At 39.8% G+C, this 21,934-nt stretch overlaps 2 protein-coding genes across 2 annotated transcripts in view; one reads left to right on the top strand and one right to left on the bottom strand.

Moving 5' to 3' along the window:
* Positions 1-483: 483 nt before the first annotated feature.
* Positions 484-10,464, top strand: LOC142977645 (uncharacterized). The gene is made up of 6 exons (XM_076121707.1): positions 484-1,025; positions 2,810-2,933; positions 3,913-4,059; positions 4,635-4,806; positions 5,560-5,634; positions 5,922-10,464. Exons 1-6 carry the CDS (start codon positions 832-834, stop codon positions 6,134-6,136), a joined length of 927 nt encoding a protein of 308 aa, XP_075977822.1. The 5' UTR covers positions 484-831; the 3' UTR covers positions 6,137-10,464.
* Positions 10,465-10,783: 319 nt separating this feature from the next.
* Positions 10,784-21,934, bottom strand: part of Ubr3 (Ubr3 ubiquitin ligase) — a 56,666-nt gene continuing 45,515 nt past the window's right edge. Inside the window, exons 23-36 of the mRNA XM_076121857.1 lie at positions 21,642-21,786; positions 21,215-21,350; positions 20,633-20,876; positions 20,043-20,504; positions 19,862-19,987; positions 19,681-19,806; positions 19,500-19,625; positions 19,028-19,247; positions 18,614-18,862; positions 17,975-18,234; positions 17,479-17,730; positions 16,268-16,486; positions 15,636-15,775; positions 10,784-15,237 (exon numbers count right to left, since the gene is read on the bottom strand). Coding sequence (XP_075977972.1) covers positions 15,120-15,237; positions 15,636-15,775; positions 16,268-16,486; positions 17,479-17,730; positions 17,975-18,234; positions 18,614-18,862; positions 19,028-19,247; positions 19,500-19,625; positions 19,681-19,806; positions 19,862-19,987; positions 20,043-20,504; positions 20,633-20,876; positions 21,215-21,350; positions 21,642-21,786 — 2,823 coding nt within the window. The 3' untranslated portion in view covers positions 10,784-15,119. The remainder of the gene's footprint in view (positions 15,238-15,635; positions 15,776-16,267; positions 16,487-17,478; positions 17,731-17,974; positions 18,235-18,613; positions 18,863-19,027; positions 19,248-19,499; positions 19,626-19,680; positions 19,807-19,861; positions 19,988-20,042; positions 20,505-20,632; positions 20,877-21,214; positions 21,351-21,641; positions 21,787-21,934) is intronic.

Genomic DNA, 21,934 nt, shown 5'->3' with positions numbered 1-21,934 from the left:
AAGTGAGTATGTTCTATTTGAGTTTTATTTTCTAAAAATGTGATTGTTGTGTTGCTTGTTTCATTTAAATAATCTTGATTTAAGACATTTAGACGACACTTTAAATTTCAGTCTAATAATCGATTATTAATCGATTAACAATCGATAATATAAGATTACATAATCGATTAATCGATTATTCAAATAATCGAATCGGCACATCATTAGTCAGTTTTTTAAATTTGTGCCATCTGTCAAAACATTATCGTTGCCATTGCCATAAAAAATAATTCAACATTTATCACCGAGAAATAATTTTAAATTAGACTTACTTTATCTACGCTTATTTAAGAAATAATTATGTAAAAAACTATCTAAAACAAACAAAAACGGAATTAATATAAACTTTCAAAAAATATTTTTACATACTATTGTTCCTTCTCAGACAAAAGAAAACCTATGCCGCATTTGATTTCTGAACTGAGCACACCCAAAACGCCGCCATTTTCCTTGTTGTAGGTGCCTCAAATGTCATAATAATTTCAATTTTCATGTAAAATAAAATTTTATTTCATTTTTTAAGTTATTTGATTAGTTTATTTACTATATTTGCAATATATTAATGTGTTTGTAACTGTTATTACTAAGCTTGTTCGTACACGGCAGTCTCGTGACAGTGGTTTGAGTTAGTCGTAATTTCAAGGATTCTCGATGTCCTACAATGAGGATCATCTTCATAAAAGGTAGCAAGAGCGTTACGCCCACAGAGTGAGGATAAAAACCTATGTTGTTGTGTTCATGCGGTGATGAGAACGCGAGGTGTGGTGAAAGTGCGCGTATATTGATGGGACAATGAGCGATTCTCCAGGCGTGGAGTGGCTCCCCGCGTTCAGCCCTGGCCCGCCACGCCACAGCCCGCTGGGCCCCATCCCGCGGTTCCTGTACGAAGATGTGCAGCCACTCGGCCTGCAGCAGGAAAACAATAACAAAGAGGCGGACCAGAAAGAGAACACGAATAAAATCAAACACGCAAAACCCGCGTACAGGTAATGTCCCGTGTTATGAGCTTTAATAAGACCTAATATGTACGAGTGTGTCACTTATGTGTGACCCCTAAAGAGATGAGTAATCATTTCCATGAAATCTTTATTTTTATTGAACATGCTGACATTGCTGACCAAGGCATTTGCAAAGGAGGTCTTAGGTCTTCATGTAGAACAACTTGCACAATATTCTGTTATAGGCATTATTATAAATTCTTAGAAGTAGTTAATCAGTTACATTAGTATTATTTGATAATACTGATATAATATCTTTGTAACAGGCTTTGGAAGATAATTAAAAAAAACAAGTGGTATCTATGATGATCTGACGTTTTTTAAAACTAGTATCAAAGTCATAAATCATTCTGCCAGCATTTGAAATGAGTTAAAAAAAAGTGGATTCATAGTTGTCCTAGCAACCAGTTATTTGGTATCTATAGAGTTGCTAACTGATTAATAGCTATTTATAATAATAACTGCTATAAGTTACAATGATGATATGTTTCATCTAAAATAATTCTCTTACATATATTTCTCAATTTTAATTACATTACTGACACCAACAACACATGTTTTCATACCTACATTTTGTTTCCAGCATATTCTGAAAGTCATAATAACCACAAGTTACTGCAAAACTAGTTAAAACCAGTATCTAGGTACTTACATTCACAGAAATACAATGCTACCTAATTAATTTCATGAATTAGCAAAACTATAGAAAACACTTTAAAACTAGGTATATACTCACTGCAGTTTTTAATTGATGAATAAGCATTTTGTGCAGTATCTAATAGGTAGGTAGCTACCAAAGTACCTAGGTAGTTCTATCATTTTTGTTATAATATAGCACTTTGATATCCCCATTAGATATTGGGTTATTTACTACATAAATGAGTCTTATGTACCTAATTATTGATAAGTAGCAAGGTATATAGGTATTTATGAATAAGTGGCATACAAAAACTAATATTCTACAAATCTATAGTAGATTTGTATATGATGGTAAAAGAAAACTAAAGTAATTATAAGCCATTTTGAATATAATTGAGTAGTTGACTGGTTTAATGAAAAATTAGACTCTATCTATGTTCTTATTTTTCTTAAATAATGTTGAAATTGTAATTATTACAGACTGAAACATTTTATTAGGCACTAGCTGATTGGCTGGTAGTTAACTAATTAAAAAAAAATATACAAAAAAAAACAAAATAAATTTATTAGGCATGAATCTGCTGCCTAATCATTGTCGAAAAACGTAATACAGATAAAATCTAGTAATAAAAGTCCCCATATCAGTGGTGTGAACGTATTTTCTTGACATAATTCTTTATCAGTCTGTACACCGGCTGTCAGATAAAGTGCTATTAAATCCTAATGTTTTATTATATCTTTACCTACAGTCATAATCCATGATTGTGGTATCTGACACATATCGGGAACTTTAGTAATGGTGTATGGAATGTTCTAGATGTAATGACTCCTAAGTACATCATCAATCATCACTGTTGATGCATTAGAGACCTAGGCTATGCTGAAAACTGATGTTAGTAACAGAAAAATCAGGAAATAGACACTGTTTTCGAAATAAATTGCTAGCTGCAGTCTAACTGAGGAAACAAAGCAAAGTGGTTTTCTTACTAAGTAGCTAACTAAATATATTAATTATTTCAAACTGGCATATAAATGTCCTCAGACAACTGCAACCTGTCCTCTGCTGTCTTCACTGTTCTTCATCTACAATGCCTAGATATTTGTTCTTAATCTATTATGTTGTTCTGTTACAGTTACGCCAGCATGATAAGACTAGCGATAAGCAGCTCTCCAAATGGCAAGATGACGCTCAACGAGATTTACACATACATCTGTAATGCCTTCCCTTATTACAAAGAAGCGGGCAAAGGATGGATGGTGAGTTTACATAGCTCTACATTAAAAGCCTTCATTGTTGAACATTTAGTAACAATCTCTAGAGGAGTGTTTCTTAACCTGTAGTCTGCAAACTCACCTGGGACATGATTTTTTATTTTTCATTTAGCCTAAGGTTTTTAAGAATGGATAATATTGCTGGCAAGTAAAGAGTTGTTAAGGGGTAAAAGGTCTTTTGTTTTGTTATTTCGATTTGCCTGTAAATTCCACTATAGTGGTCAACATTATTATTTATCTATTTGAAAGTCTAGGCCCAAATTATTAGTTTTAAAGTTTTGCTTATTTATTTGACAAGGAAAAATATCGGAGATACCCACACGTAATGTTTAAATTGCAATCATAATATATGCACTAAAAATAGTCATTATACAGATTTATGTTAGTCTACCCAAAATCGAGTATGATCACATAATTATGATTTGTGTCCTACTCCCACATTTTATAAAGATGTTAACAAAATTAAATCTGAAGTGATGATTTAACTCAATTAACACGTAATGACGCAGATTTGAATGACTTAAAAAGGAACAAATTGCAGACAAGTCACAACTGCAGTCATATTTATGAATTCTCCGTTTTTTTAACAGTCCCCTGGTTGGGTATTCGGCAATCGTCTCCTCACATCTTGAGAGAGAAGTTGGGTCTTGAGTCCTCTGACAATATCTGTAAGAACATAAGTATGTGAGGTTTCCTCTCGACATGTTCCCTCACTCCCAGCAAATAACATATTCACATACCAAATCACATCGAAAAGATTTCAAGTATCACTAATTCTACACTGGCAAATTTTTGTTTTCTACTAAAGAAATAAAGTGTCATATTTATGTAACAAACAAAACAAAAACACTGTATGAAACAAGCTCAGGATCGTATCAAGTGGAGTACCGAGGGAAAGATCTTGAATAAATCAACAGTAGGTAGAAATGGGCTGATAGATTTATGTATTGTATTTATTTGACAGAACTCGATAAGGCACAACTTGTCGTTGAACAAGTGCTTCATGAAGGTGGCTCGCAGTAAGGACGACCCGGGCAAGGGCTCGTACTGGGCGATGGACACCAGCTACAAGATGGCAGAGGTCGCGCCTAGACGCCGACGGAGCTTAAGGGTATGTGTAATAAGTAAATTAAATAATAAATATATTATAAAATTGTTTGACGACAAACAATCGTTAGAATGGGAACAGCTGGAGACGACAGTCGTCCAACGATTAATTAATCTTTACGACATAGTGGGAACGCGTCTTCTATCACCACGTAAGTATTTTTTGGCAGTTATGACATTTTAATTTTTTCCTATTTTTTTAAAAAGACAATTTCAATGTCATTGGCTAGAGAATCGAAAGACGAAATTGAAGATTATCTCTCCTGAAAAGTTGCTAAAAATGAGTTACTAACGTATCATTCGTTAGTAAGTCATTTTTAGCAACTTTTATACTGATATTTCGAACTTTGAACTTAAATAACGATATTTCGCTCAAACAATAGCCAGGAAAGCTACAGACTTTCCCTTTTCCATGTTTGTGGATATGTTCCAAAATTATTATCTGGAATAGCACTACAAAACTTGACATTCCTGTCCTGAAATCTAGCAAACATCTCGAAAACTCATCTTGTGATACCAGAAATAATCCAAAATGACTAATTTTGTGATATATTTTGAATGAATATTTTCCCCCATCAGATGGCGCCATACAGTCCAGAGTGCAGTTCGAACAGCAGCGGCGAGGCGGGGGGCGCGGCTCCCACGGACGCGGCGCCCACGCCCCCGGCCACGCCCACCACGCCGACCACGCCCACCTCGCCCACTGTGCCCGGGGTCGTCAAGGAAGAGACTATTGTTAAGGAAGAATCAGGTAAAACATAGAAATTCTACGATTAGTTTTTTGAATAGCTCAATTTCCGAACTTCTTAGAAAATGCGACTTCAATAATAAATGTATAATATTGGGCGATATACTGCTGCCTTTGTGGCGCGTTTGGTTGTGTATCCAACTGCGGATCATGAAGTCTTTGATTCGATTCCCGAGTCGGGTGAAGTACTATTGGTGTTTTCTAATTTACATTAGAATGTTCTCAATAGTAGCCTGGAGCTGGACCGTGCCCAGTAAATGCCAATAGGCTTGACCCTTATTACATGTGACTGACATTGTTAATGGCGGCAGCAGGTTGTATTTCATACACCTCTACCTAAACCTGCGGGTTAAACAGGCGTGATATATTGTATTCAGGAATGTCGCATTAATACATTAATCATGATTCATAGTATTTTTTACTGTAAAAAATACGAAATATGTTATGTAATTATATAATATTGTCTGTATTGTCTGTACGATAGTCTGTATTTGGTTATGGTGTTAAAACTGCAGCTGTCAGGTGTTCACTGAATAAAGAATTAATGATGCACGATGGCATGATGAAATACTATACTGACTTACAAAATAATTGAAATTAAAACATGAATATGTTTATCTTACTTAAAATGTGAGGCTCTTATGACCAGTTGCGGTCATTGATCAGTGAAATGTTCAGTTAGCGTGCTGAAATGATAAACAAATAAGTTACTCTCAAACATTACATTTGTACTGAAATAAACTTTGTTTGCGACAGATTCAAGACACACAGACGATGCACTGTCAGCACTTATGAACGAAGAGTTGATGGCTGATGTGGATATAAGCAGAGGTAAGTATATGTATCTTTATCTTGCGTAGATTTTTTTTATTTATAGTTATAAGTTTTTTTTCTGCGTTTTTGTAAATGTCTAGTCTGATATATAATCTGATAATTTTATAGTTACAATTGCTAAATGAAAATACCCGCAAGGATTAGGACACTGGATTTAGTTAGTTAAATTTTACTTCAGTGCCTGTTATTATCTCCTGAAGGTCCAATAGAAGAATGGTTTCCAGCCCAAAGTCACTATTTCAGGAACAAATGAGCAGTAAATAACACAGTACTGTTGTCGGCAGAAGGTTCATGGTGTGACGGGGCCCGGCGGCACGTGTGCGGGCTGTACCGGCACAGCTCGCTGACGGACGACTACGGCAACTTCGTGGTGACGCGCCTGGACGACTGCGACTGCCCGCTGGAGCCGGAGCCGGCGGCGGGCCCGCCCCCCGGCCCCCCGCCCCTGCCGCCCGCGCCCGCCGCCTACGCGCCCTACTGGTCGGCGCAGATTTTATAACACCCGCAGCGCCCGTGAGCGCCGGCCCCCGGCACGAGGCGTGCACCCGCTCGATGACGTCGTTGTTCGCTTGTGTTTACTGTCGAGGTACTCATATCACACTGATAATAACGTTTTCGCGTCGATTTGTTTCGCCATTAGGTTCGGTCGAGTCGTCCATTCTACACGTTTTCTATTGATCGTTTTGACGGATAGTATACTCGAATGAAGTAGACGGTTTAATGTTAAGGGCGCGGTATAGCGTGGTTATAGATACGAAAGCGGCGAGCTTTTGACCGAGTTTTAATATTAATGTTTAAAAATTCTTAAAAATCTATTTAAACGCTTCTCTTAGAATATAGCACGGTTTCGATATTATGTAAAGCGAACGTTACGAGAATTACTTCGATCGGTATTGAACTATCACACTCTTGGATAATTGTTGTTTCTAAAAAACTTGGTCAAAATATAATTGCTTTGGATTGTGGATTAGCTTGATGAACTAAATATATAGGAAATAGGATGTGTTCTAAAGAAGCTTGACATTTTTGACACGTTTTGATGTTTGTATACGCGAGTGGGAGAGACGACGAACACACTGACAACTGACATCGTTGAACATAACTTGGCAACTCTAACAATAACTTAAATAAGTGTATTGAAGCTAGACATGAATATTTTAATAAGCTGAGAGGTTTGGCTCAATGTGTAACAATATGTAACAATAAATTGTCTTGTCAAAAAGATTCTTCCAGTAACTTCCAAACCCAGTTATTTGAACAATGTCGTGCGTCCGTGGTCTACCTACGCGTAATTTAAACAGCCCTACACGTAAATATTGAAAACATTTTATAACAAAGTACGTATTGATATTGAGCACATATCTACGGACTTAGATTAGCGTAGTTACCTTAGCGGATGTGTGTAACGACAGGACAGATGCACGCAGGATTACGTGTTGAGAAACTATTCAATGTGCTACTTTCTATACATTTTAATACTTTTATACATGAACATATATGTAGAGGAGTGATATTTCAGCATTCGTCTTCTAGGCAAAGTGGTCGAGGCAACACACCACTTATCATGTGTGTATTAGAATTGTCACTTGTTCTAACGGTGAAAAAGACAATCATCATAAACACTCCCATACCAGTCCTGCCTGAGAGATTTTTAAGTATTTTTTGCAAGAATGCAACCTTAACGTAACCCCTCTCAATACGGGGTAAAACCCGTACTTAGCAGTAATGACTAAAATATATTTTTACTCAAAAATCGTATATCTTTTCTCCGCCTTTTTATTATAACCGAATGCAATTGTCTTTCAGTACTAAGATAATTTACTGCATAATATTGCGTGCAATTTTACAAAGTTATTTTTAAGAAGGTAGCACATTAAATAACAATGGACGTTGTAATAAAAATATGACAGTATTGGAGCCAGATTGGTGACGAACAGATCTCAGAATGACCAGTATAATATATTATTATAATTATAAACAAATATATAATATTATAGTGTGCTAATATTTTATCATTTTAACTGTGCATAATGTACTATTAGTTACGTTTAGTTGTAACAAAATAAATAAAAATATGAGTTAGTCTGTACGAATTTATAATTTAAATATAAAAAAATATATAACTATTAATGTATTTAATATCAAAGTCACACGTATATACGTAAATATGCTTTTTTAGGGAATCGTATATCGGCCTATTGATAAATACTTACCTATGTTATGTAGCGCGTCTGTTACACGCCACTGTTTGTTATATAACACGTCGTGACGTAGGTTATTGTTTGTTATTTTGTACATAATATTGTAATGGTAATGGTACATGTTCTTAAATATATTAATGTATATTTATTGGATGATTTTACTTAATAGCAATAGTCGTTATTGATTGTTGGAGTTATGTAAAGTTATATAACAAACAGTGACGTCACACGCGCACCGTTAGGTTCCGCTTGCCTAAATTTTAACGATAAGTTGTAGTTTATTTCATTAAGGTGCAAATACGTATATTTTGTGCCATACGAGGTGGGTTGAACGATGGCATTGAACACTTAGATTATAAATAAAACTGTCCCATATCTTATTGAAAAATGTGTTCAAAAAAACGTTTTTTAGAAGTTGTACCTACATACACAAGTAATATTAGTATGTGTATATAGTAGTAATTATTTAATATTAACTGACAACACTTGGGATGTTATGTATTGTAACATTTTTACCCGTTTTTAATGATAATGAGAGCCACGAATTTTTATATGTAAGTGCTCACATATTTTTATTGGGATTATAGCTTTCGTGATTTGGAAGTGTGCGTAAATATGTGAGCATTATGTATGTGTTAAGTCAATGATGTGTGGACTGGCATCGCGGTAATTGTGTCTATGTCACTTGATCTTACACGGGAGTGTAGTAGACAGTTCCTAATATATCAATTTGTTATATTATTGAAAACATGAGCTTAGGAATATATGTATACCGTTAATACTGTTAAACCTTGCAACTATTTCAGTTAAATGTGGCGTTGGCAACTAAACGACTGTTACGTTACAGTTGGTAACGCGTTTCCAATCGGTCGTGGTCGCCGACCGCCTTTGAATAAACGTTCGCGTTTATTGTCAACATGAACAATTACCTGATAACAGTCCAGTAATATGTGTGTATCATTGTCTTAGTGGTTAGTTGTGGTCAATGTTGAAATCTATAGATTATAAAATATATTTGGTTTAGATCCTTTATGAATTTTGTATAAGGACTTAAATACATCAATGCGGAGTTGTTAAGTCGTAACTATCGACAAAGCGGTGAGGTGGCGTTGTCGAAAAATGTATTAAATTGTCGATAAGCACGTCATGTTGTCGATAATCGCGTTCATGTACCGGTTTCGCTGGTGATGTGTTTAAGTTGTTGCTGATTGGTTCTTACATTCCTTTCCCATCATTATTGAGAGAACGTAATTTTTTATTTGTGTATTTTTGCTAAACAATATTATGGGGACGTGTACAGTGATTTCGCTACCCATATACGTATATTTACTTAGTTGTATCAGTTTTAGATTATATTTTTATTTTTAAAGCTTTTTAACATCGTAAGGCAGCGAAATCTGCAATATTTTCCGTCACGAAAACTGTCAAACAAATCATTTATCTTGTGTACATTTCTGTTGTAAGTATTAAGAAGTTTTTTGTCGTAAAATTACTTAATTTTTATTAGATTTCTTTGACAGTATTACAGTGGCTGCAGTAGTTGTACTCCAGAGACAAATGATATTTTATTTATTGTAATCTTGATGGAAGTACAATAGTATTTATAGCAATAGAATATATCATCGAAACAGTACTGACCTTGAGCGGTGTTTGTAAATTAGACTCATTGATGTACTTAACTCAGTGTATCGAGACGAGTTGTCAAGCACACGTTTATATAAGGAATATGTTTTGTTATAAGTTTACTTGACGTCTGCTAACGATAAGTATGTTATCTTCTTTATAAACACCTAACAAAGGTGTCCTGGAGTATATAAATATAGAAGACAATTTTTATATTTTATTTTATACAATATTATATTCAGATCGAGGTGCATAGTTTGCCATTAGTTGCCATCTACATATATTGTTTGATAGTATTTATTATTTTCTGTGATAAAAAAACCTTTTTATTTTTTGTTTGGAAGATGACATAATAAAGTACTTGGTATTATTTTGATATAGATCCTTCAGATGTGTCGTTAAGATATAATATTATATATAAAGAAATTAATTTGCAACGTTGTACGTGGACGATACATTTGAAGCAGCTATGTAGTAATAATTATACTTTTATGATTAACAACAGTAATATTATGATAACTTTGAGCGGGTGACTGTTGGTCAATGTGGTTTAGTACAAGACTTTAAAGCAATTAATACATTTCTGTGAATATATTATACATATGTCTTCAAATAATATTAAGTCATACTAGCAACACGGGAAACAGATTCGTCATTAAAGTTCTTAACGACGAACCAACTAAAATAATTTCAATCGATTGGTGACATCTTAAAGTTCTATCAAATGGTGAAGATACTAATCAAAATTCACTGTAAATGGTCATCAGCCAAAAAATATTGCACATTATTTGTCTTGTATTAAACAACATGATCACCGGTATCCGCTCACACTTAGTTATGTTACGTTATTTCGGTTACTCACTCCGCCTATAAATGATATTAACGCGGCGATATGAAAAATTAACTATTTTATTGTAATCACATTAGCCGTTAATTTAAGAGTAGGATGTTCTACCTCTAAACAAATCATAGTTGATGTACAATATTATAAACTTTTAACAGATGGCTTGTTTTTTATTTACTTAGAACCTTGTACCAACAAATATAGCTATATTAATTTTTAATGAGGCCCTTTCATGGAAATTTATTTACACGTCTTTTATTTAAACTAAACTATGAGCAGTGACATCTTGGCACAATACAATAGCGACTTTACCTAGCACATTTGAATTCGGCAAACTTTTGTGGAACTCTACTATGAATAAAGCAGAACTATAATATGAATAATCAACCTTATTACAAATTATGGTATCAATTTCGTAGTAAAACTCCATTTACAGTGGTCACATTAGAGGTAATTTATCAGAAGTGAAACAACAATAGAAATATCAACAACTTTAATGATTGAATATATACAAGAACAATATACATACACAAGTTTAACAAATATCATCGAGCGGTGCGGGGCTCTCAGTGCCGACCGATACAGACAACTAATAGTTATACGGCTATAGAACAATCAGCGTAAGGACACTGTTGTCTCGAGGGATCGTTCGTGTTCAAAGTAAAGCATAACACATGTTTTGTTCATGAGCTGTGAAATATAAATAATCGTTACGCACACCTAACATAGAACAATTCTGTACCACTTCTATAATTTTCACAGAATCAATTCGTTGTGATTACAAAATTTAAAATCAAATTAGCTTAAATCATACAATTACAATTTAATTAACACTAAAACTAGATACAACTACAAAAATATTATAAAACAGAAAAAAAATGTACTTTTCGCGCGGGCTTTAGAAAATAATATACAAGTAAATAAAACGAAAGCATCTAAATTGCACACGAGAACTAAAACAATATGTTCAAGCACCATATTATAATGATGATAGTTCGTATGAATATTGTAAATATTCTGTATCATTGTCAGTGATGTAAGTGAAACTAAGCTGTTGTCGCGAGGCGGCCAGTCGCGTGCACTTGTTCAGATACAACATCCTAGACAATCATCTAACAATTATACTCACTAATCACTTTTAGGATGACAAAAAGTAGACATTTCTTTTTTTTTAACAATATAATAAGGTATGGAAACTCCGCAAGCGGCTACTGGCTAATATCATACTCGGTAATATCCTATATAAAAATATGAAAAAATAAAATAATAATTTAATCGTCTTTAAAATCTAAAGTGATTCGTCAACCGTGTCAACAGAGGAGCGAGTAAAATTTAAAATATACGTATTCACAGCCCTAACAACACCCATTGGACATCCCTAATGAAGTTGAAGTTATATTTACAATGTTCGAGGTTTGTCTTGTTTATGTGAACCGTCGCTTCACTGACACTCGCATCTCCTCCCTCGCTCTGTTACCCTCTTGTCGTATCATCCCGCTACTAACTATCGGGTTCAGTAAACAAGACAACTAAATATTTTCGTGACATACTTGGCAACATATATTATTTCAAATGTTTGACCAAACATTTGGGCTGCAAAACATCAAGCTATAATTAGCGGTGCTCAAGTTCGTAAATATTAAGATGTCATAATTATATTTATATGATTAAACATTAAAGATCTACACAAGTCGACAGACGGCGTAGTTAATAGTTAATGCGTTAGCATTCGTCACGTCATCAAAGTGTGAAGAACACAGAACAAACTACATGCGACTAACATAGTATGTTACAACTAAAACACACTGGTTAAAGTTTGATCAAACATTGGACACAGTACTAAACATTATACATCATAATATAGTCAACATTATTACATGACGCGTGACCAGAAGCGAAACAGTGGGGTCGACTAGCCCTACGATCATAAATTCATTCTATACTACCACGCTGTACGTTAAACATTATTTTTACGTTGGCAATTTGTTTAACCACACTAAACAATATAGATAGAACACTAGATAAATTTGTAATGTATAATAAAATATAACTATATGAAACAAGAGAAAATTCTAAATATAATAAGTAAATTATGACAGTAATGTAATTAACAGTTCAAGGCGTAGGGTACTTCGATATAATGTATTGACATAATTAACAAGTACGTTTTGATAACATAAAATTTGCTATAGTTTAAAACGACTGCTATTTTCTTACAGTCAGACTTCAAAGAGATTTTACAAGCAACATTATACAACAATTTATTGAAGATATATATCATTGTAACGAAGCTCAAATGAAACCGACAATAACATATTTATTCCACCGTAAATATTTCATAGGCGTTTTATAATAGAAGAATACGTGAATTAATACGAACACGCATCTTATGTCTGACGTTTCGGCGCAGGTTACACTGGCCGTGGTCGTAGGCTGACTGCCTGCCGAGTTACAAAGGTAAAATGCGTGTTCGCGTTAATTCCCGTACTCTATTATATAATAAACATGCAACACGAAAGTTTAAAAGTTATGATTATCTCATAGGCGGTTAATAAAAAAACGTTAGTAAAATTTCACTAATAAAGTATCAGTTTAGTAAACAAATTATTTATAAATAACGTAAACACTAAAATACTTGTCTAAATGAAATGACTAACTTTTTCACTATGAAAAACTGCGATTCGTATTTTTTATTCGTTATATTTTTATTACTAAATTTAGAGGATGTTGGTCTAGCGCCTAAATGTTAGCTGGGAAGCTGTATGTTATATGCTACTGTTAGTTATAACATAATGATTTTTTAATGGACTGAGCTGTTACATAAGTAAGAAAATTTCGTTACATATCGAATAATCATCGTTGCGACATTAAAATCTCCTTTGAAAAACCTATTTTACGAGAAAATTACGTTTTCCGAAAGACCAGTCCCACGCATAAGCACACATTTAATATTTTATTGATGGTAAATGGCTTGCGTTTACGTCTTATGCACATTTTTGTTTTTGCATATGAAAAGGATTACATTTTAAATCAAGATTTATCAAAAAACGAAATTGGAAAGTGTCACAAGAGGTCTTAAAGTCACAACGACGATATCTTGTATATTTATCTGATACTCTCAACAGCCATATTTCAGAAACAATAGTGAGGAGAAACGGAAACAAACTATACATAACTATAATTTTTAAACAACACTCTGCTTTAGGCAGATGGTTGACCAAAATACTTTGTCCGCCCGGTCTAGTACAATAAAAGCTCAATTTTAAGACTTTAAAGTATAATATCTCTGAAACGGTGAGTCCTAATTTAAGTTGAAAGTGCAAACGTATTGTCAGCAGTCCAGACCACGGGGGCTCTCGCGTATCTCAGTTGACAACTATTTGAAATCCAAGTTTATTGTTTTCTCCCTAAGAGTATTGTTATGAACACGTTACGTCAAAGCAGCAATGTACTGAATAACGACCATCAATTTGACGTGCACTAGTTGTCAACAGAGATACGTGATATCCCCGCAGATGGTTATATCGTTTGGACAACCGTCTGCCTAACTCTGTATAGTATAATAGATACAAATAATATAGTAAAATATACATCAACAAATATCATAAATGTTTAGTTTTATATTTCATTGATAATTTTGTTTCAGATCATAAGTATATCGTTGTGAGGCTTAGTGCACACTAGCGCCACCCATCGGTGTGATTTCACAACTAACGTGATGTGAGCGCGGATAAACACTAAAGTTGATTATTTTAACTACCTTTTTTGGGTAAACAATAGCTCTTCTCATAAGCCTCTCCCCCCTTTCCGAGCTAGTGGTAGATTCAGTAATTGTAACGATCAGTGTAAATATTTGACCTAAATGAATAAATGATTTGATTTTTGATTTCGTAAATATACGATTTTAAACTATCGCAACTTGTACTCATAATATTATAATGCAACGGGTCTTACTTAAACGTGATTGAATGCTAATGAAACCTTATTTGTTTACCCGACGTTTCGACCGAATTGATTTGACCGTGGTCACGGGCTGACTGATCAGTCACATAAGGTATCATAACCTTTAATTTTCATTCGCGTTTAACACCCGTTGCATTATAATATTATATAAGGAAACATAATTAAAAATGAATTAATGATTTTAGTATCATATTTCATAAGTTCTACCCAAAAAAGTGTCTATCAATTCGTATGTTTTTAAAGCAATGTGCCTATTTCCTATTTAAAGCTTCATATAGTTTGCGATCAGATTCATAGGGTATACGAACATAATTTTGTTGACAAGAATATTCAGGCGAAGGCTTTATTTTTGAAACCTATGTTACTAAAGATTTAGTATGGTATAAGGTCATCTGAATTACTATACTTTTAGAGGAGAAACACGAATAGGAACCATGATTCATTGTACTTAGCTATTATATGATTTAGAATCCTAAACCGCTGGCTTCGTTCAGAATTTAACGACCTAGTTGAATTTATTATATACTGATTAGTCCTATTTCTGACATTAGTATGAATGAAACTCAATTGATTGATCGTAGTCAGAGAAACGCGGTTGTATTTCACAAACGCCTTCACCTTCGGGTATAACAGGCGTGATAAGAATATAAAAACAAAATTTTACCGACTTCAACAAAAGGAGGAGGTTCTCAATTCGACCATCTTTTTTATCATCGTATATCATAGTCCGTATTTCTCCTCTAAAAGTTAATTAAAGACGACCTGTAAGGTTGATTGGTATACATAATATTAGTGAGGAAAGTACGATGGAGCGTGTGTGGTATAGTATGTAGTATGTATGTATGTAGTGTTTATAGCGAGTCTCGGTGCCACACCCAGGTGCGCTTGGTGTGGTCGAAGCGGTGAGCGAGCCACTGCGCCTGCAGCAGCTCCAGGCGGTCCTGGGATAAGTAGAGCGGCTTGCCGCGCCTGTAGAAGTTAAATGGTAGTTTATGTATGTATGTAGTAATGTATTATTGAACTATTCTCTGTCCGATCTGCGTGAAAAGATTTTCCGGAGTATATTAACTTTTTTAATGACTAAATATTATAAAATTAAGTTCTTTTCTGTATCTGTCTGTTCAAAACTCATAGTCTACTATATGAATTTAGATGGGGTCATCATCAATAGATAAACATTTTTCTATAAATGGTTTCAGTGTATGATGATTATGGGTGAATTACATTTTAACCCAGGCGCAGCCGGGATGAACCGCAAGTGTATAATTATTAAAAATTCTCAGAACTTCAAATGTAGAGGAAATCGCAGGGTTTTGAAAATTTTAAAAATAAATTAAAGTATAAATTAATAACGGTAGTGTACTCACTTGAGGTCCCTGTCCTCTTCGTCGTAGTCATCCAGGTACAGCGAGCCCCAGAGACAGGCGCGGCGACCTCGGATCACTATGATGTACGTCGACGTCACCACCAGGAATATGCCCGTGCCGCCACCGCATTCCATTGCGTGCTGGTGATAAAATAACGTGAGTTAGTTTACACTTTGTAATTGCAGTTTTTAATTTTCAATTTCACGGGTGTAAAGCGCGGGTGTCTTAGGAAAGTGGGCGCCTAATATGAAGGAGGGCTTAGGCCTCAAATTGCATAACGCGGACGCTCGCGTGTGTCCATACAAAATTGTGAAGTCGTAGACGCCCGCGCGCGTGCCCCGCCGCCCGCCCCCGTGCGACAGCAGCGCGTGGCGGGGCGCTGACTCGACGCCGGCCTGTGGGAGGATCTATTGTAGGTATACAACTAGACGTCGCTGTTTTATGTTACATCAAATCATTTATTCATTTACGTCAAATATTGGCACATAACATAGCTCAGTAGAGAGAACAGTCTTATGAGAAGAGGCTAGCGAGATACTCCTCTGAATCAGAAATGTATTATGCTACATTGAGTTACGTCCTATTACATCGCATGTAGTCGATAAGTCCACCTCCATATAAGTGTGTGTTACCTGCACGGCCTCGGCCACCTGGTGCTGGCGGCAGCAGGGCTGCTTGAGGCACACGAGCGTGCCGCACAGCAGGCACACGGAGGCCTCCTTGGGCACGGCGCCGCACTGCAGGCACACGCGCTCGTGGTAGTACGTGAACAGCCGGTCGTAGTCGCGTGGCAGCGCCAGCAGCGCCGGCTGGCACCACTCCACCGCCATCGAGCGCAGCAGCCGACGGACCTGGGGAAAGAACATAATAATTAAGACTCAAATCACAGCAGCACTGCAGATCAACCGGCAAACGAGACTATTCGCACCAAAGTGCTTATTCACGTAGCAACGTGCGGGCGAGGTGGCGGTCACGAGCGCGGGGACGTGGCGAATTTGTGTTCATGTTGGCCGTCAGGCATTTGTATCTAGCGACAAACTCAAACTGGTTCAAACTGGTTGAACTTACTTGACGTTGCGAGTAAGGCCGGGACTCCACCAAAGCGGAGACGAGACGAGCGGAGAGGAGATGTTTTTTAAACAACCAATAGAATTGAGTTATTGACACGTCTCCTCTCCGCTCAGCTTCAGTGGAGATCGCTGTGCGGAGATGTGTAATATTTGTATGTCGCGATGGAAGCGGAGATGTGAGCTGTGCGCGGACGACGCGCAGTGGAGACGAGAGATCACACATCTCCGCTTTGGTGGAGTCCCGCGAGCTGAAAAACATCTCTTCTCGCACAGCACACAGCACACCGCACACATCTCTGCTTTGGTGGAGTCCCGGCCTAAGTCGCGCGCCTCCGATAGTTCGACGTGAACACACAAGAAAATCTCACGCGTTTGATATAGCCACGAGCATGCCGCGTGCGTTTTGTACGTGAACACTTCGGTATAACGCCATAATATATGTTTGATATTTCGTGACCGCGCACGCCGTCGCGCTCGCGAGTCAACGTGAATGAACACAAAGTGAGCGGTCACGCGCGCGCCTCAACCTTCGTCGTGCTCGCCGCACCACTGACGGTCTTTGTCATCCCGGTGTGAATTGAGTCAAATATAATGGAAAACATTTATATAGCGTAGTGACTAAATTGTCACTAAAATAATTTCAGTGATACAAACATGAATATTTTTATAAATTAACAAAAATTCAATGAAAAAATTGAGAAGTCTGGATTTTCGGAAGATAAAAACACAGAACTAGGCTAACAAACAAACAGAAAAGTCAACAGTAAACTCACAGCAAGTTGTCCCCTAGACGCTGCAGCTCCCAACTGTCGTGCCCAGGCGCGGGCGCCGACGGCGGAGTCGGGCGGCAGGGCTCGGCCCGCGGACCACTCGCTCCACTCCATGCCGTCGGTGACCAGCTCCAGGTAGTACGCCAGCCGCACGAACTCCTGCCGCGGCGTCGAAATCTCCGGCAACTCACTGCCGTATAGATGATGTCGGAGTAACGCTGCTATGCGTAAGAACGGCAGAAGCAGTTCTTGTAACTGTTGGTTAAAATGTTTGGATTTAAGTTAGGCAACCGTGAAATTAAAGAATTTGTTTTTAGGTACATATTAGCTAATCATAGAAAAAATCTTTGATCTGATTTGCTTCAATTTTATTTATTATATTTTTGCCAGTTTGATGCTGGAAATTCATCAAAGTATTCAACAGGACATTAATGGACGAAGAAATGGGAGATTAAAAGGCTGTGAAAAAATGTATGTGTAACAAGTTGGCAGCGTGTACCTGTTTCTCCATGTGCACGAGGTCGGGCGCGCGCGCGTCGAGCGCGGGCGCGGGCGCGGGCCCGTCCTCCGTGAACAGGTCGGAGCCCGCCAGCGCCGCCAGCAGCAGGCGCGCGGCGCCGCGCAGCCCGGCCGGCTCGGGCCCGCGCGCCGCGCCCAGCAGCGCCGCGCGGAACTCGGCGCCGCCGCCCGCCAGGAACTGGCACACGGCCTGGTAGTAGCTCAGCGCGTACAGCGCGCGCACCATGCACGTGAACTCCTCTGCGAGAGACAGATGTAATTATGATGAAATGTGCTACATTATGGCTCAGTATTGAACTGTTTTTTTTTTTTTTACTATTTCTAAACTTTTGTGGAAGTCTCATTGAGTTTAATTAAATGATTAATTTATAAAATAAAGCAAAATGTAATCCTTTAGCACAAATATATAAATAGACTAGCGGACCCGACAGACACTCGTCTACACGTCTTTAATTTGAAAATTTTAAACTTTTTTCAAAAATTTAAACCATTCTCAGATCCCCTTGAACACACACAAAAAATTTAATCAAAATCGGTCCAGTCGTTTAAGAGAAGTTCAGTGACATACACACTTACAGAAGAATTATATAGATAAAGATGTCGAGGTAAGTATACGTACGCATGTCGAGGTATGGCGGCGTGGGCGGCGCCAGCAGCAGCAGCTGCATGAGCAGCGCCAGCGGGTCCCGCAGCAGCAGCGGCACGGGGCGCGCCGCGGCCGCGCCGCACGCCACGGCCGCGCCCGCCGCGCCGCCCGCCTCGGCCGTGGCGCCCAGGGTCAGCTGGCGCCACGCCGCCGCCGCGCCGAACCCGGCGCCCGCGCTGCTCAGCACGCGCGTGTGCGCTCCCGCCACCACCAGCAGCGGCACTACACACGCACACAATGAGTTAACACCAACCATAAATTGAATTTCACGAATAAATACAAATACGAAATATAGCTGTTAACTTACGTAGTCAAAGACAACCAATAAAAGCGACTAATATAACGAGCTAAACTAAACCAATAATTAAGTTTATAAATTATATTTACCGATACATTCATTTCTTGGCTTATACCGTGGCGCGACACAGGTCTGCAGTGTACCACCGCGCTGTACAAGCTCACACTCCAGGTTGGTTCGTACGAGTGACGCCACGAACGTGAAGATGGCAGCAGGCGAAGAGCCGTAGCGCTGCTTCAACTTGCCACCCGCTGTCGCTGTCATGTCCTCCATCGCTTTACCCATGGCTTCTGATAGTCGACTTGGAGCCTGTAGGATGTTGTACAACATTAGAACAATCGAATCAAGATCTGTCTTAATGAAAATTCATCGGACACGTAAATGCACGTATGTATACGTGCACGTTACGTAAGTTACTCTTAGACATTACCACTATTGACTAAGCTCGACTCGTATGACGCCGTTCACACGTTCCGCGGCGCCAGCGGCAGCACGCAGTTGGCGAGCTGGCGGCACACGGGGCACAGGAACTGGCCCCGCGTGCAGGCACAGAGTACTTACAGGCGGCGGATGGTCCCGCTCCAGCATGTCCTGTATGAGCGCGGCGCTGCGGGCGTGGTCGCGCGGCGCGCGCGGCGCGGGCGGCGGCGCGGGCCGCGGCGCCAGCGGCAGCACGCAGTTGGCGAGCTGGCGGCACACGGGGCACAGGAACTGGCCCCGCGTGCAGGCACAGAGTACTTACAGGCGGCGGATGGTCCCGCTCCAGCATGTCCTGTATGAGCGCGGCGCTGCGGGCGTGGTCGCGCGGCGCGCGCGGCGCGGGCGGCGGCGCGGGCCGCGGCGCCAGCGGCAGCACGCAGTTGGCGAGCTGGCGGCACACGGGGCACAGGAACTGGCCCCGCGTGCAGGCACAGAGTACTTACAGGCGGCGGATGGTCCCGCTCCAGCATGTCCTGTATGAGCGCGGCGCTGCGGGCGTGGTCGCGCGGCGCGCGCGGCGCGGGCGGCGGCGCGGGCCGCGGCGCCAGCGGCAGCACGCAGTTGGCGAGCTGGCGGCACACGGGGCACAGGAACTGGCCCCGCGTGCAGGCACAGAGTACTTACAGGCGGCGGATGGTCCCGCTCCAGCATGTCCTGTATGAGCGCGGCGCTGCGGGCGTGGTCGCGCGGCGCGCGCGGCGCGGGCGGCGGCGCGGGCCGCGGCGCCAGCGGCAGCACGCAGTTGGCGAGCTGGCGGCACACGGGGCACAGGAACTCGCCGCGCTCCACGTGCAGGTTGTGCGGGCGCTGCGGCGCGGCCAGCGCGCGCAGGTACAGCTGCAGGCAGCGCAGGTGCAGGTGGTGGCCGCACGTGGCCACGTGCACGCCGCCCTCCCAGCCCACGCTGACGCTGGTGAGCCACGAGTCCTGGTCGAAGTGCTGGTGCAGCTCGTCGTGCAGGCGGTAGTGGTGCGCGGCGGCCGTGGAGTCGTGCTGCGCCTGCAGGCGGGCGCGCTCGGCCTCGCTCAGCGCCAGGCGCGCGTCGCCGCCGCCCGCGCGCCGCCGGTGGCCCAGCACCGACGTCGACTGCGACGACAAGCATATACGTTACACGCGGTACACAAACCGACACACAATCAAAAAATATAATCATATTGCATTAATAAACAAGAACAAAAACCAAAGTCAATGTCGAATCCAATCTTATGACCTACCTGTAGCAGCACGACGAGTCCAATCGGATCATTGCTAGTAGTAGGTGCGGTGTTGTTACATATAACGCAATCGTAGTCCTTCTCGACGGCCTCCTCCTCCTCCCACTCCATGGCGTTGGAGTCGGTGCCCTCCATGCTCTGCATCGCTGATAGGAACTTCTCTTGCTGGCGCGCGATCTCTCGCATTAGTTGTTGTTGACGCTCGCGGGCGCGCCGTGACCGCTCTTCTTTCTCACGACGTTCCCTGTTTGATATTTTATTTTTATTGTTTTTGTTTTGTCTACCGCTACGGTAAACCGTTTTAGAGATGAATTCATATGATTAGATAAAATGTACAACGTCGCGACGTCATGTAATTTAAAAAAGAAAAAAAAAACATCGTCCTCAATATTTTTCACAATCGATTCAACGGACAAAAACATTAAACACTTGGATAAATTCAAGTTAGTGAATAGACGCTGCTGCTTTCTTCTGTGTCGTAAGTCTAAAATTCGATGTAATAATACTGAAATGAGACACGAGAACACGAGAGTCAATATGTGTAAACAGCAACTAGCAAGCTAAAGTAGTGTGTGTGTGTACCTGGCGCGCTGCTCGGCCTGTCGCTCGCGCTGGTGCGGCCACAGCGAGTGGCGCACGTGCGCGATAGCGTCGGCGCAGCGCGCGTCCAGCGCCGCCAGCTTGCGCAGCACGCGCCCGATGAAGAACGGCCCGTCGCCTGCACACGCATCAAACTTATGTACAAACACGAAGCAAACATTTCTAAGGCCGACCGTAGACGGTCAACTAAATTGCTTTGTAAATTAATCATTTCATATGGTAGTTCTACTAAAATGTACCACTACGACGAGTCGAAAACACAACTTCTACTGTCACTGTATCGTGTTTCTGATACTTGTAAATTGTATTTTCACACCGACTGAAGTAACACAGTAATAAGACGTAAAACATAAAAAACATTACACAAATACACATTCGCACGTGCCGTTGTACGTGTACGTATACTCACCAATAGGCTCCTGCGTATCGGGCGCGGGTTCGTCGAGCGAGAACGAGTCGAGTCGTCCAGACAACTGCGAGTGTAGCTTCAATAGCAGCGATATTATAGACTCGTTCACCGGTATTGATTCCTCCGACTGTGTGTGCAGTTGTAACTGCAAAAATACGACCATTGGTATCATTGAGTATAGAACATTTCACTAAGTTTTTTTTTTTTTAAGAATTGAAATTATAAGAATATCTTATCTCTAAGATATTATTGGGTCTTCGTCTTAGCTTGTAGTTATTGATTAATGTTAGGGT

This window comes from Anticarsia gemmatalis, chromosome 13 (assembly GCF_050436995.1).
Source record: "Anticarsia gemmatalis isolate Benzon Research Colony breed Stoneville strain chromosome 13, ilAntGemm2 primary, whole genome shotgun sequence".
Taxonomy (NCBI): domain Eukaryota; kingdom Metazoa; phylum Arthropoda; class Insecta; order Lepidoptera; family Erebidae; genus Anticarsia; species Anticarsia gemmatalis.
Note: the sequence above shows the minus strand (reverse complement) of the source record. Positions and strands in the feature narration are given on the sequence as shown.

Coding starts and splice junctions, on each gene's coding strand:
- LOC142977645 (XM_076121707.1), top strand. CDS start 832: ATGAGCGATTCTCCAGGCGTGGAGTGGCTCCCCGCGTTCAGCCCTGGC. Junction 2,934..3,912: donor AAGCGGGCAAAGGATGGATG/GTGAGTTTACAT, acceptor TTTATTTGACAG/AACTCGATAAGGCACAACTT. Junction 4,807..5,559: donor TATTGTTAAGGAAGAATCAG/GTAAAACATAGA, acceptor TGTTTGCGACAG/ATTCAAGACACACAGACGAT.